The sequence below is a fragment of the Triticum urartu genome, chromosome 7A, assembly GCF_056163025.1.
Source record: "Triticum urartu cultivar PI428250 chromosome 7A, HENAU_Tu73, whole genome shotgun sequence".
Taxonomy (NCBI): Eukaryota; Viridiplantae; Streptophyta; class Magnoliopsida; order Poales; family Poaceae; genus Triticum; species Triticum urartu.
Window position 1 is genome coordinate 107,626,047 of NC_141879.1, and position 16,601 is coordinate 107,642,647.

Sequence of the window (16,601 nt, forward strand, 5' to 3'; positions counted from 1 at the left end):
TTTATTTCCTTATTTCATGATAAATATTTATTATTCATGCTAGAATTGTATTAACCGGAAACATGATACATGTGTGAATACATAGACAAACAGAGTGTCACTAGTATGCCTCTACTTGACTAGCTCGTTGATCAAAGATGGTTATGTTTCCTAGCCATAGACAAAGAGTTGTCATTTGATTAACGGGATCACATCATTAGGAGAATGATGTGATTGACTTGACCCATTCCGTTAGCTTAGCACTTGATCGTTTAGTTTGTTGCTATTGCTTTCTTCATGACTTATACATGTTCCTGTAACTATGAGATTATGCAACTCCCGTTTACCGGAGGAACACTTCACTACAAGAAATATGTCAACTAGTGACCTTCTATCAGTGACCCTGGAAGAATTGGTCATAGATATATGACCATTTCAGACTAATTGGTCAAAAGCTATTCGGGGGGCTGCAAACCCTAAACTATAACGACCTTACACGAAATGGTCATAAAGCAGATAGCACTGGTCCGCTGCCTTATTTCTAGCTAATCACGACCAATATAGATGGTCATAACCTTATAAATTGTGGTGGGTTGCTATGACTAGGCGCCACCTCATCAGTTTTCCCTATGTGTCATGTTCATGTGGCAATTTTTGCCCCAGGTTGTGAAGCAACCTATATTTCTGTCATTCCCAAAATTCCCAAAAAATCTCATAAATCCTTTGGGTCATATCTTCGTCAAATATGTAAAAAACCTTCCTTGCCTATTCAAAAATAATTCAACAATATTCATTTTCCTATTTTTTTAGAACAACACTTTGTGAAGGAAGTACCACTTTGGCATGTCCAAATAGTATCCATTTTCTACGGTGCTTTCCTATGCCCAAATAACCATCCTCCACCAAATGCCATCTCAATCCATTCATTAATTTGAGCCCAGATTCAACAATCGTATTTATGTCCAGTGAGGTACTTTGCAAAGCAAGTACCACCTAGGCTCCTCCTTTTGAGCTGAAAAATTGTGAAGATGGTCTTCTTAGTAACTGATCATCCTCAGCCAAAACTCACGCCCATTAGCCATGTACATTTCTCGTACCGTTAATCAAACACTTGGCCGCTAATTCATGTTGAGCATTGATCGGTCTCCTCGTGAGAATCTTATGTTGTAATTTTCTTCCTAGCACCTACCCGGGGAGTGCCCAGCCCACTAGACATGCCTAGGCCACCCAGAACACATGGCAACGCCATGGTCACGCGGTGACCACGCGACGGGCATGCGAGTTTACGCGCTCTAGAGTTGGGGCCCTCGGACACCACCCAAACCTCGACGTATCGCCACCAAACCATGTATTTATGATTAAATAGGTCCTTATGTAACTAGAAATGAATTTTGGAAAAAATAAATAGCAAACTATGAGGCAGCTGCAGTTCAAATTTGACCCGCTTCCAACTGAATCGGCGGAAATTTGTCTCTTTCACGAGAGGTGGATCAAAACTTTTTACACCCAACCATTTTGTCAATTTTGCATTAAATATGTCATAGTATTTTAGAAAATTGATTTGGTCCAATTTTGCAACAATTATTTGGGAGGTCCTTCACAAAAAAACCTCCTTTTGGGCACTCGAAAAATGGAAAATGGTTTTTTCATCCAAAGAAAATGAAAACTTCCTTAGGCAACATTGTTTGACATTCGAATATGCACCCTTGTGTACAATATGAGATCATTTGAACAAACTATGCCATGAATGTGGACATAAGATTGATCATTTGGCTTGAAAGCCATTGATCTCCACACGTGATAGCTCGTTTCCGAGAACATTTTTTAAAAATAATTACCGTATTACAAGTTTGTTATTTTTCCTGGTAACTTGGCCACATATAATGACACAATGCGAAGGTTTCCCAATTATTTGATTTTTTTGAATTTTTTATGCCTGTTTCAAAATGCGGTCAAAACAGCGTGAATGACCGTTCCTAGCTAGTGGTTGAACCTTGGATTTGTTTGGTGTTTCTCTGATTAAATATATACTTATGTACCTAGAAATGATTTTTGGAAAAAATAAAGAGCAAACTACAAGGCAGTTACAGTTCAAATTTGACCCGCTTCTAGCTGAATCGACGGAAATTTGTCTTTTTCATGAGAAGTGGAACAAAACATTTTACACCCGACCATTTGGTCAATTGTGCATTAAATATGGCCTAGTATTTTAGAAAAATGATTTTGTCCAATTTTGCAACAATTATTTGGGAGGTCCTTCACAAAAAAACCTCCTTTTGGGCACTCGAAAAATGGAAAATGGTTTTTTCATCCAAAGAAAATGAAAACTTCCTTAGGCAACATTGTTTGCCATTCCAATATGCACCCTTGTGCACAATATGAGATCATTTGAACAAACTATGCCATGAATGTGGCCATAAGATTGATCATTTGGCTTAAAGCCATTGATCTCCACACGTGATAGCTCGTTTCTGAGAACATTTTTTGAAAATAAATGCCGTATTACAAGTTTGTTATTTTTCCTGGTAACTTTGCCACATATAATGACACAATGCGAAGGTTTCCCAATTATTTGATTTTTCTGAATTTTTTATGCCCGTTTCAAAATGCAGTCAAAACGGCGGGAATGACCGTTCCTAGCTAGTGGTTGAATCTTGGATTTTTTTTGGTGTTTCTATAATTAAATAGATACTTATGTACCTAGAAATGATTTTTGGAGAAAACAAAGAGCAAACTACAAGGCAGCTACAATTCAAATTTGACCCGCTTCCAGCTGAATCGGTGGAAATTTGTCTTTTTCACGAGAGGTGGATCAAAACTTTTTACACCCAACCATTTGGTGAATTGTGCTTTAAATATGGCCTAGTATTTTAGAAAAATGATTTGGTCCAATTTTGCAACAATTATTTGGGAGGCCCTTCACAAAAAACCTCCTTTTGGGCACTCAAAAAATGGAAAATGGTTTTTTCGTCCAAAGAAAATGAAAACTTCCTAAGGCAAAATTGTTTGCCATTCCAATATGCACCCTTGTGCACAATATGAGATCATTTGAACAAACTATGACATGAATGTGGCCATAAGATTGATCATTTGGCTTGAAAGTCATGAATCTTCACGCATGATAGCTCATTTCTGAGAACACTTTTTAAAAATAATTGTCATATTACAAGTTTATTATTTTTCCTGGAAACTTGGTCACATATAATGACTCAGTGCGGAGGTTTTCCAAATTTTTGATTTTTTCTAAATTTTTTATGCCCGTTTCAAAATGCGGTCAAAACGGCGGGCAAAAATATAGAGCAAAATATGAGGCAGCTGCAGTTCAAATTTGACCCATTTCCAGCTGGATCGGCGGGAATTTGTCATTTTCACCAGAGGTGGATCAAGGCTTTTGAGACCCAACCATTTTTTTAATTGTGTATTGAATATGGCCTTGTATTTTAGAAAATTGATTTGGTCCAATTTTGCAAAAAATATATGATAGGTCCTTCACAAAGAAAACTCATTTCGGGCACTCGAAAAATGGAAAATAAATTTTCCTTGCAAAGTAAATGAAAACTCCTCTCTGATGCGGCCGAAACACAGGCTACCTCCTATTTTAGTGTTGAATGTTATCCGGAATAAGAGGTTAAAAAAAGAGAAACAAAAGGAAAAAACAATACTACATAAGCTTAATTCTGATTGGTGCAACCAGTCATGGCATGGATTGATGACATGGTAAACATCTGTCCATCCATACATCATCCATCCGTCCATCCGTCCATCCAACCAACCGCAGCAACCCCCCTCTCTCTCTCGCGAACCCCACCCAACCCGTCGTGCCCTCCTCTCTCTCTCTCTCTCGAACCGAACCCTAGCGCTCCACCACTCCCTTGCTTCCGCCACCTCCGGCGACCTCAGGCGTGAATCGACGACCAGCGAGATCCGGCACGCGCGCGGCGATGACATGGAATGGATCCCCACGACTCCTCCTCCTCCTCCTCCTCTCTGGATCGATCCCCTCCAACCAAGCCGCCGCCGCAGACCTCCCCAACCCCAGCCTCCTCCATTGCCGGCAACCCCTTCTCTTCCTCCCTCCCTCCACCTCCAGCAGTAGATCCATGCATGACAGATCTGAGCTCCACTTCCTCTATTGCTCCCTTTCCCCCTACCAGATCTGCCTCTTGCGTTCTGGCACCTCGTCGGCGTGGCTCCAGCGTTGCTCCGGCGACTCAGGTGAGTCCCTCCATTTGTCCTCGTCACATCGCTCCCTCTCTTCCTCACCTCATCTTGTGTCCCTTGCAGATCCAACACGCCGTCGTTGCTTGAGCACCGGGACGCCATCGACGGGACGTCTTCCTCCTCCCCTGTCCCAAAGGCATGAACGATGCAGCTTCACTGCTACCCTGACGCCATCAAGGTGAGACCCCCAATCATCTCCTCCCCCTTTTCATTTTCTTCTTCCAAATCCCTAAGCAATTGTTGGCAGGCCGGAGACGATGGCAGTGGTTCGATGCGCGGCGAGGAGGCTCGGTGGCTCCCTGCTCCAGCGAGCACAGGCGGAGGAGCAATGTCGGCTCGTGCCAAGCAGGCTCATGCGCTCCCGCCACCTCTCCACCGAGGTATCTTAACCAAAATCAGGACGACATTTCACAAATCATCTCATGATTGTAGCCAGCGATGATCGAATTCTGTGCAATCAAAACAGCAGCGTGCATGTGTCTCTATCTTCTTGTATTAGCTACTGTACTAACTAGTAGAAGAAATAAGAGCAAAATCACTCGCTTATCATCCTCATACTTGTTTATCCTGACCTCAACCTACTACCGCATGCAAATCATATTGTCCTGGCTGATCTGAGCATCATGAATTTTTTGCTCATCCCTTTATCAATTTATTAACTGCAACATGTACTTCTGCTTCCTGCACTTGCTAGTATTATTTACTCCCTCCGCCGCACCGTGATGTTTGTGTCAAAAACGCGGATCGAGTTTCTGTTACTCGTTCGCTACACATGCATGCTGCTTTGCTTTCTGCACACATCCAACCTCGCTTAACTGGCCGGCACGATAGTATCCATCCTTCTTAATTATTATTGTTTACCAATCACAATCGCACTTACTCTTAATAATTTATGATACTACAAAGTAATAGCATTGATTGATTATTATCTGTGTTCATGAATCTAGGAAGCAAAAGAGATCCAGCAGAAGAAGGAGGTACTGTATCTCCAGAACAGAGTTCTTTGAGAAATCAATCCTACTTTTTTTCTATTAATCTACTCCTAACATATTGGTTGTTTCTTCAAGAACGGAGGAAAACGTGAAAGAATATTAGTTGTATCAGAATAACATGTGAATTGTTATTAGTTGTATCAGAATAGCATGTGAACTATTCTTAGTTGCTTCAGAATAGCATGTGAAGTATTCTTAGTTGTTCCAAAATAGCATGTGAAGTATTCTTAGTTGTTCCAGAATAGCATGTGAAGTACATCTGCATTTGTATCTTGGCCTATGGTCAGCTGAATGCTCAAGACATGGGTAGTTCTGGGAGATGGTGATTAGGGAATGTTTTACAACACATCATCCTGTGTTTTTACATGTAGTTGTAGAAGAAAATACTTTTAATTATTGCAAGTCGCGACTGTCATGCTTATGTTATCCTGATGGAACCTACATGTCGTTACTACAACAGCTAGAAGCAATCTGTTTTTATTAAAAGCATTCTGGTTAGCATTTGGTCATGGCATCACCTTGCTATTCTGTTTGTTTTAAATCTGGTTGCAACTTTACTATTTTTCCATAACCATTATATTACATTTTTGGCATTGAGCATTGGTTGATCTCAACAGCTATATGATGAATACACATCATGATATATACATGATGAATCTGCTTGCTACATCTCAACTTGTGTATCTGTTTTGGTATCTCTTCCACTGTGTATCTGTTTTCTTGTATGAGTGGGTATCTCATTTTAATTAGTTGGAAAAAAAATCATGGTACTAGCTAGCTCAATTTGTGTTGTCATTCTAAATAAAAGTCATTTTCTTGAATGGTCTGTTCATAATATATTTGCCTCAGTTTTTCTCATTCTTCGCTCATTCATGTAACAGGGTGACAGAGGAAGCCATGTTGCCATTTTGTTTGTTCCCAGCCTTGACTATGGTTGTCCAGCGAGTCCGGCATGTCATCATTTTCTTGTAAGGCAGTATTGTATCACACTTGTAGAGCTTGTTACACATGTAGATCTTGTGAAGTAATGTATTACACATGGTCATATGTATTGGCAACGTGATCTGGTTGCTCTTATTTGAAGTGTCATGTGTGCTTTTGTCTGCCAAGTTAAATACTAATTGAAATATGAAGAATATGAGCCTGATAGATGGGACTCACTTACCAGACCCAAAACTGACAACTGGCACCCATCTGACTGGTGGACCCATTTAATAAAAAAAGGAAACTAAAATTATTTAGACAAAAAGGCCAAGGCCCAATAATAAAAAAAAGGCTGCAATGTTGGGCCAGGGCCATGAAGTCGACCAAAAATTGACAGAAAAATATATAGAAAGGCTGAATTAATTGGCTAGGCCCATGTAGAAAACTGAATTGGGCCGGGCTGATTCTTGTGCCACATCAGCTTGCCACGTTGGATGCCTACGTGGCCTGGCGAGGTTGCTAGTGACCAAAATTTTGGTTGAATAACCAACGACCTTTTACAGAAGGTCGTTAATTTCAGTTTACGACTGCCAACTTTTAACCTTCTGTTTTTGGTCAAAAAAGGTCGCAAATGAAAAACTATGACCTTTCAATGGCCAATAGTGAGGATCACAAGTTGACATATTTCTTGTAGTGTGTGTGCTATCAAACGTCACAACGTAACTGGGTGATTATAAATGTGCTCTACAGGTGTCTCCAAAGGTACTTGTTGGCTTGGCGTATTTCAAGATTAGGATTTGTCACTCCGATTGTCAGAGAGGTATCTCTGGGCCCAATCGATAATACACATCACTTAAGCCTTGCAAGCATTGCAACTAATGAGTTAGTTGCGGGATGATGTATTACAGAACGAGTAAAGGGACTTGCCGGTAACGAGATTGAACTAGCTATCGAGATACCGACGATTGAATCTCAGGCACGTAAAATACCGATGACAAAGGGAACAACGTATGTTGTTATGCGGTTTAACCGATAAAGATCTTCGTAGAATATGTAGGAGCCAATATGAGCATCCAGGTTCCGCTATTGGTTATTGACCGGAGACGTGTCTCGGTCATGTCCACATAGTTCTCGAACCCGTAGGGTCCGCACGCTTAAAGTTTGATGACAGTTATATTATGAGTTTATATGTTTTGATGTACCGAAGGTAGTTCGGAGTCCCGGATGTGATCACGGACATGACGAGGAGTCTCAAAATGGTCGAGACATAAAGATTGATATATTGGACGACTATATTCGGACACCGGAATGGTTCCGGGGGTTATCGGATATATACCGGAGTACCGGGGGGTTACCGGAACCCCCCGGAGGTTATTGGGCCTCATGGGCCCAATTGGTGGAAGAGGAGAGGCGACCAAGGGGCAGCCGTGCACCCCTCCCCCCCCCCCTTTCCTTTCTTCCTCTTTCTCCTTCCCTCTCCTCTCCTACTCCAACATGGAAGGGAGGAGTCCTACTCCCGGTGGGAGTAGGACTCCTCATGTGGCGCGCCAAGGGTGGCCGGCCCCCTTCCCCTCCTCCACTCCTTTATATACGGGGAGGGAGGCACCCCCTAGAGACACAACAATTGATCCCTTGGATCTCTTAGCCGTGTGCGGTGCCCCCTCCACCATAATCCACCTCGGTCATATCGTTGCAGTGCTTAGGCGAATCCCTACGTCGGTAGAACATTATCATCGTCACCACGTCATCATGCTGACGGAACTCTCCCTCGAAGCTCGGCTGGATCGGAGTTCGAGGGACATCATCGAGTTGAACGTGTGCAGAACTCGGAGGTGCCGTGCGTTCGGTACTTGATCGGTCGGATCGTGAAGATGTACGACTACATCAACCGTGTTGTGCTAACGCTTCCGCTTTCGGTCTACGAGGGTATGTGGACACACTCTCCCCTCTCGTTGCTAATCACCATGATCTTGCATGTGTGTAGGATTTTTTTTGAAATTACTACGTTCCCCAACAATATAGGCATCACGTCCATGACAAGTAGACCGACTCCTGCCTGCATGTACTACTATTAATCCACACATCGACCGCTATCCAGCATGCATCTAGAGTATTAAGTTCATAAGAATGGAGTAACGCTTTAAGCAAGATGATATGATGTAGAGGGATAAACTCATGCAATATGATATAAACCCCATCTTTTTATCCTCGATGGCAACAATACAATACGTGTCGTTTCCCCTACTGTCACTGGGATCAAGCACCCCAAGATTGAACCCACAGCTAAGCAATTCTCCCATTGCAAGAAAGATCAATCTAGTAGGCCAAACCAAACTGATAATTCGAAGAGACTTGCAAAGATAACCAATCATACATAAAAGAATTCAGAGAAGATTCAAATATTGTTCATAGATAATCTTGATCATAAACCCACAATTCATCGGATCTCGACAAACACACCGCAAAAAGAGTTACATCAAATAGATCTCCAAGAAGATCGAGGAGAACTTTGTATTGAGATCCAAAGAGAGAGAAGAAGCCATCTAGCTACTAGCTATGGACCCGAAGGTCTGAGGTAAACTACTCACACATCATCGGAGAGGCTATGGTGTTGATGTAGAAGCCCTCCGTGATCAATGCCCCCTCAAGTGGAGCGCCAGCCCAAGATGGGATCTCACGGGTACAGAAGGTTGCGGCGGAGGAATTAGGTTTTGGTGGTGCTCTCCGATGTTTTCAGGGTACGTAGGTATATATAGGAGGAAGAAGTAGGTCGATGGAGCCACGAGGGGCCACGAGGGTGGAGGGCACGCCCAAGGGGGGTAGGCACGCCCCCTTGATTGCTTGACGTCCACTTCAAGTCCTCTAGATCACGTTTGTTCCAAAAATCACGCTGCTGAAGGTTTCATTCCGTTTGGACTCCGTTTGATATTCTTTTTCTGCGAAACACTGAAATAGGCAAACAACAATTTGGGCTAGGCCTCTGGTTAATAGGTTAGTCCCAAAAATAATATAAAACTGTATAAATAAGTCCATTAAACATCCAAAACAGAATATATAATAGCATGGAACAATAAAAAATTATAGATACGTTGGAGACGTATCAAGCATCCCCAAGCTTAATTCCTGCTCGTCCTCGAGTAGGTAAATGATAAAAACAGAAATTTTGATGTGGAATGCTTCCTAACATATTTCTCAATGTAATTTTCTTTATTGTGATATGAATGTTCAGATCCGAAAGATTCAAGATAAAAGTTTAATATTGACATAAAAATAATAGTACTTCAAGCATACTAACTAAGCAATCATGTCTTCTCAAAATAACATGGCCAAAGAAAGTTATCCCTACAAAATTATATAGTCTGGCTATGCTCTATCTTCATCACACAAAATATTAAATCATGCACAACCCCAGTGACAAGCCAAGCAATTGTTTCATACTTTTGATGTGATGAGGACATCAATACCATTGTTACACCCACAGCCCCTGCTGCTATACATACTAGACCAATTACTAGAGCTCGCGCACGCCAATTGAATTATCAGGTACTTCCGTTTCTTGGTAACGATTCTAATGTTCATGAGAATATGATGCTGCCTAAATTGGATACATTTGTTTTGCTTACAAATGAAGGGCCTAGCTTGGACAAGAAAGATGAACCTTCGAGCAAGTTCAAGCATGAAGATGATGGCATGCGCAAGGGGAACAAGAACAGAGTTACAAGTGATGATTCCAGGACTTTGAAGCCACCGTACTGAGTGCATGAAGCCTTGGACGAAATATACAAGATGCCACTTCATAAATTTCGTCCAGAGGATATTCTAGGTGCTGCATCACCTTATTTTTGGGCAAGGGCCATGTAATTTCGAAATACTTGATTATAGGCAGTTTTTAGAGTCCGTATGTGTAGGGAAACAAGAGTTAGGGTTGGTTTCGGACCCCTCCTCCAAGGGCCACGAAATTCCCCCCTCTCTTCTCCATATATACAGCCCTTAAGGCATTGTTTATACTTTGGGTTTTGTTTAGATTAAAAGTTTGCCATAGCTGCAACTTCGCATACTTCGTTTGTGTCCAATGACCAGACCAAGACATCACAAAACCCTACCTTCATTAATAAAGCTTTCCTCTTTTATTCGCAATATCCAGATTGCAATCTCAGTTTCTTGCGTGTTCTTCATTTGCTCGCAGGAATAGACCCTCGTAGTCAGGTTGATCGTGCTCCAGCGTGGTCAATAACCCTCGGAAGTTGGTTTAGAGATTGCTAAGGCGCGACGTCTTCACACGTTCGTAGTCAGATCGTCAAAGTCGACTCCCACAGAAAACGATATCTATCTCATCGAAACATCGGGACACCTTCGCCTCTATCATGATGTTCTCAAACTTTTTCAACTTTCACGCAATACATGAGCGTGAGCCACGAACATAGCACTATAGGTGGAATAGAATGGTGGTTGTGGAGAAGACAAACAGGAGAAGATAGTCTCACATCAACTAGGCGTATCAACGGGCTATGGAGATACCCATCAATAGGTATCAATGTGAGTGAGTAGGGATTGCCATGCAACGGATGCACTAGAGCTATAAGTGTATGAAAGCTCAACAAAAGAAACTAAGTGGGTGTGCATCCAACTTGCTTGCTCACGAAGACCTAGGGCAATTTGAGGAAGCCCATCATTGGAATATACAAGCCAAGTTCTATAATGTAAAATTCCCACTAGTTTATGAAAGTGACAACATATGAGACTCTCTATCATGAAGATCATGGTGCTACTTTGAAGCACAAGTGTGGAAAAAGGATAGTAACATTGTCCCTTCTCTATTTTTCTCTTATTTTTTTTATTTGGGCCTTCTTATTTTTGGCCTCTTTTTTTTCGTCCGGAGTCTCATCCCGACTTGTGGGGGAATCGTAGTCTCGATCATCCTTTCCTCACTAGGACAATGCTCTAATAATGATGATCATCACACTTCTTTTTTACTTACAACTCAAGAATTACAAATCAATACTTAGAACAAAATATGAATCTATGTGAATGCCTCCGGCGGTGTACCGGGATATGCAATGAATCAAGAGTGACATGTATAAAAAATTATGAACGGTGGCTTTGCCACAAATACGATGTCAACTACATGATCATGCATGGCAATATGACAATGATGAAGCGTGTCATAATAAACAAAACAGTGGAAAGTTGCATGGCAATATATCTCAGAATGGCCATGCAAATGCCATAATAGGTAGGTATGGTGGCTGTTTCGAGGAAGGTAAATGGTGGGTGTATGATACCGGTGAAAAGTGCGCGGTAATAGAGAGGCTAGCAAATGTGGAAGGGTGAGAGTGCGTATAAACCATGGACTAAACATTAGTCATAAAGAACTCACATACTTATTGCCAAAATCTATTAGTTATCGAAACAAAGTACTACGCGCATGCTCCTAGGGGGATAGATTGGTAGGAAAAGACCATCGCTCGTCCCCGACCGCTAGTCATAAGGAAGACAATCAATAAATAAATCATGCTCCAACTTCATCACATAACGGTTCACCATACGTGCATCCTACGGGAATCACAAATTTCAACACAAGTATTTCTCAAATTCATAGCTATTCAACTAGCATGACTCTAATATCACCATCTCCATATCTCAAAATAATTATCAAGTATCAAACTTCTCATAGTATTCAATGCACTTATATGAAAGTTATTATTATGCCTAAAAGCAAATTACCATGCAATTATAAAGGACTCTCAAAATAATATAAGTGAAGCATGAGAGATCAATTATTTCTATAAAATGAAACCACCACCGTGCTCTAAAAGATATAAGTGAAACACTAGAGCAAAAACTATATAGCTCAAAAGATATAAGTGAAGCACATAGAGTATTCTAATAAATTCCGATTCATGTGTGTCTCTCTCAAAAGGTGTGTACAGCAAGGATGATTGTGGTAAACTAAAAAAACAAATACGCAAATCATACAAGACGCTCCAAGCAAAACACATATCATGTGGGGAATAAAAATATAGCTCCAAGTAAAGTTACCGATGAACGGAGAGAAAAGAGGGGATGCCTTTTGGGGCATCCCCAAGCTTAGGCTTTTTTGTGTCCTTGGATTTTACCTTGGGATGCCTTGGGCATCCCCAAGATTAGGCTCTTGCCACTCCTTGTTCCATAAGCCATCAAATCTTTACCCAAAACTTGAGAACTTCACAACACAAAACTTAATAGAAAATCTCATGAGCTCCGTTAGCGAAAGAAAACAAAACACCACTTCAAGGTACTGTAATGAACTCATTCTTTATTTATATTGGTGTTAAACCTACTGTATTACAAATTTTCTATGGTTTATAAACTCCATTACTAGCCATTGATTCATCAAAATAAGCAAACAACACACGAAAAACATAATGTATCAAAAACAGAACATTCTGTGGTAATTTCTATCAAACACATACTTATGGAACATCAAAAAATTTAAAATAAATTTCTGGGTGTGAGGAATTTATCTATTAATCATCTACAAAGAGAACTAACCAAATAGCACTCTCCAATAAGAAGTTGTAGCTAATCACGTGAGCGCTAAAGTTTCTGTTTTTTACAGCAAGATCAAAAAGACTTCCCCCAAGTCTTCCCAACGGTTCTACTAGGCACAAACACTAATTAAACACAAAAAACACAACCAAAACAGAGGCTAGATAAATTATTTATTACTAAACATGAACAAAAAGCAAGAAACAAAAATAAAGTAGGGTTGCCTCCTAACAAGCGCTATTGTTGAACGCCCCTAACTAGACATAAAAGCGAGGATAGATCTAGGTATTTTCCATCTTTGCTAGGCAATCCATAGATGGCTCTCTAATAGATTCATATGGTAATTTAATTTTCTTTCTAGGGAAGTGTTCCATGCCTTTCCTTAACAGAAATTGGAATCTAATATTCCCTTCCTTAATATCAATGATTGCACCAATCGTTCTATGGAAAGGTCTACCAAGAATAATAGGACATGAAGGATTGCAATCTATATCAAGAACAATGAAATCTACAGGAAAATAATTCCTATTTTCAACAATAAGAACATCATTAATTCTTTCCATATGTTTCTTAATGGTGGAATCCGCAAGGTGCAAGTTTAAAGAACAATCATCAAATTCACGGAAATCTGACAAATCACACAAAGTTTTTGGGATCGTGGAAACACTAGCACCCAAATCACACAAAGCATATCATTCATGATCTTTAATTTTAATTTTAATTGTAGGTTCTCACTCATCATAAAGTTTTCTAGGCATAGAAACTTCCAACTCAAGTTTTTCTTCATAAGATTGCATTAAAGCATCAACGATATGTTTAGTAAAAGCTTTATTTTGACTATAAGCATGAGGATAATTTAGCACGGATTGCAACAAGGAAATGCAATCTATCAAAGAGAAATTATCATAATTAAATTCCTTGAAATCCAAGATAGTGGGTTTCGTTGCTATCTAAAGTTTTTAACCTCTTCAATCCCACTTTTACCAATTTTTGCATCAAGATCTAAAAAACTCCAAATTTTTGGGACGCCTTTTAACTAAAATTGACTCATCTCCAGTCCCATCATTATCAATATTCATATTGCAAAACAAGTATTTAATACGGGACACATCAATCACTTTTAGATTTTCATCCTTATTATCATGAAAACTAGAAGAACATGCTTTCACAAAGCAATCTTTCTTGGCACGCATCCTAGCAGTTCTTTATTTGCACTCATCAATGGAAATTCTCATGGCTTTGAGAGACTCATTGATATCATGCTTAGGTGGAATAGATCTAAGTATCAAAGAATCAACATCAAGAGAAATTCTATCCACGTTCCTAGCCAACTCATTAATCTTAAGCAATTTTTCTTCAATCAAAGCATTAAAACTCTTTTGCGAACTAATAAATTCTTTAATATTAAATTCAAAATCAAAGGGCATCTTATTATAATTTGCGTAAGAATTGTTGTAGGAATTACCATAATTATTAGAGTAATTACTAGGAAACGACCTAGAATAAAAATTACCTCTATACGCGTTGTTACCAAAATTGTTCCTACCAACAAAATTCACATCCATAGATTAATTATTATTCTCAATTAAAGTAGACAAAGGCATATCATTGGGATCAGTAGGAATACTCTTATTAGGAAACAATTTCATAAGTTCATCTATCTTTCCACTCAAAACATTAATCTCTTCAATTGCATGCACCTTTTTACTAGTAGATCTTTCAGTGTGCCATTGAGAATAATTAATCATAATATTATCTAGGAGTTTGGTAGCTTCTCGTAAAGTGATTTCCATAAAAGTGCCTCCCGCGGCCGAATCTAAAAGATTTCTAGAAGCAAAATTCAATGCAGCATATTTTTTTTGTATAATCATCCATAAATTCAAACCATGTGTAGGGCAATTACGTATCATTAATTTCATCCTCTCTCAATATTGTGCAACATACTCATGATCAAGTTGCTTAAAATTCATAATATCATTTTTAAGAGAGATGATCTTAGCGGGAGGAAAATAATTAGAGGTAAAAGCATCTTTGCACTTATTTCATGAATCAATACTATTTTTAGGCAAAGACGAAAACCAAGTTTTAGCACAATCTCTATGTGAAAACGGAAATAGTTTAAGTTTAACAATATCATTATCCACATCTTTCTTCTTTTGCATATCACACAAATCAACAAAGTTGTTTAGATGGGTAGCGGCATCTTCACTAGGAAGACCAGAAACGGATCTTTCATGAAAGATCCAGTAAAGCCGAAAACGTGTGCGGAAAAATAAAAAAATAAAATCTGAAGGGTGCGCCCAGAGCGCGACACGGGGCGGGCGGCTGAGAGCGCGCCAAGTGGCGCTCATCATTGCGAGGCTCCCGAAGGAGTGCTCGTTAACTAGTTGCTCCCGGAATTTCTGGCATCATGCTTATAGTTTCGTGATTTAATAAAAACAATATTTAAGGAAAAAAGTGATGAACAGTGTGCGGCCCAGTATAGACGTTTTGGAACTGCAAGGCCCATTGAATTCCTATGGTGCAGATCGACGCGACGTTCAGACGCGTTAAGCAGAGAGGCCGCAAGAAAACGGAAGCAGCAGCAGCGCGACCACGAGCTTGGATTTGGGAAAGATCATGCCGACGGCCGGCTTCCTCCACTGTCGCGCCGCCGTCCTCAGCGCCCCTGTTCTCTGGGGAGGAGCGCGAGCGGGCGGTGCGGCCTCACCGTCTCGGTCTCGTCCTCCAATGGTAGGTCTGCCTTTACCTGTCCCCCTTCTTGTATTTTCCTGTGGAATTGTTTGAGATCTTGGAGTTCAGTTCAACAATAGTAAGATGAGGTTCGAACCTGCTAGGAGCCGAATCTTAGTATTACCGCTCATACCGATTTCATGGTCCATTCTGAAGCCATAGCGGTTCGGTTGAATCCGATAAGATTTAATTCCAACTTCTTAGCTAATTATCCTTAGCTGGCAAAATTAGAGATCCAATTGGGCGTTGTTGAGATCAATCAGGTGTTGAATATACATGGCAGGATAGTTTCCTTATGCAATATTCAGTTACAAACTTGTGATTTCAGAAGTCTATTTCTGATGTTTAAGTTCAGACTGCGCGCTTGCACATACACTGAAGTAACAATGGTTCATATTTAACGGTGTAGGTGCAGCTGGGCTCTCCCCATTGAGTGACTCGGAGAAGAAATGCAGGAGCTCATGGACAGCATCCGTGTCATCAGCCTCAAAGTACCCGTGGGCTTTCCTTTCCTTTAACATTAATTTTTCCAAATTTATTTTCTTTTAGCTCATAAGATAAATTATGTCAGAACTAGAATTTTCTTATTTGGAATTGAGTACATACAAATAAAGTTATATAGAGTAGCTAATACATGGCCGACCACTGCTACTGAATTCAGTGATCTCCACACAGTTGTTTGAGGACGTTTGTGCTATGGTTGATTGAGATTCACTTGATTGAGTATGCACGTCAATATTCAAGTTGGGTTGTTCACATGCATGTTCTGCGTACAACATCACAAAGTACAGATGCATTTTTTGTCCACGAGATCCGTCACTATTATATCTAGAATGAGCTTTCCCAAGCTCATTTTGACATGTGAAAGCTATTCACCTGCGTTCCTCTGAATCAGTCTTAGTTCAAGGAACTGTGCCCTTATATGCCTGGATCAGGGGCTTTATAATTTCAACAGAGGCTCTATTATGTCTAAGATTGTATCTAATATAGGTCTAAACTAGGGCTTTACTTCTCTTGTCTTGGCCGTCGAAGTAGAAGGTGCCCCTTCTGGTTCCAGCACATGGGTATTTATACCCGGTCATGTGTCTATTGGACGCCTTCCTTTTCTGGTCTCCTGGTTGCGAACGCCTTGAGCCTCCCAATCTTGATCTCTGAATGGTGGACGTGTCGGCCTCTTTCCCGTGTGACTGGCGAACTCCCTTTCACTTGAGGCCTTGACATTAA

General features: G+C 40.4%; 1 protein-coding gene across 1 annotated transcript; it reads left to right on the forward strand.

The window, feature by feature from the left end:
• The first annotated feature begins 4,345 nt into the window (after positions 1 to 4,345).
• LOC147958337 (uncharacterized) lies at positions 4,346 to 5,284 on the forward strand. The gene is made up of 3 exons (XM_087535832.1): positions 4,346 to 4,378; positions 4,448 to 4,580; positions 5,148 to 5,284. Exons 1-3 carry the CDS (start codon positions 4,346 to 4,348, stop codon positions 5,282 to 5,284), a joined length of 303 nt encoding a protein of 100 aa, XP_087391958.1.
• The last annotated feature ends 11,317 nt before the right edge of the window (positions 5,285 to 16,601 follow it).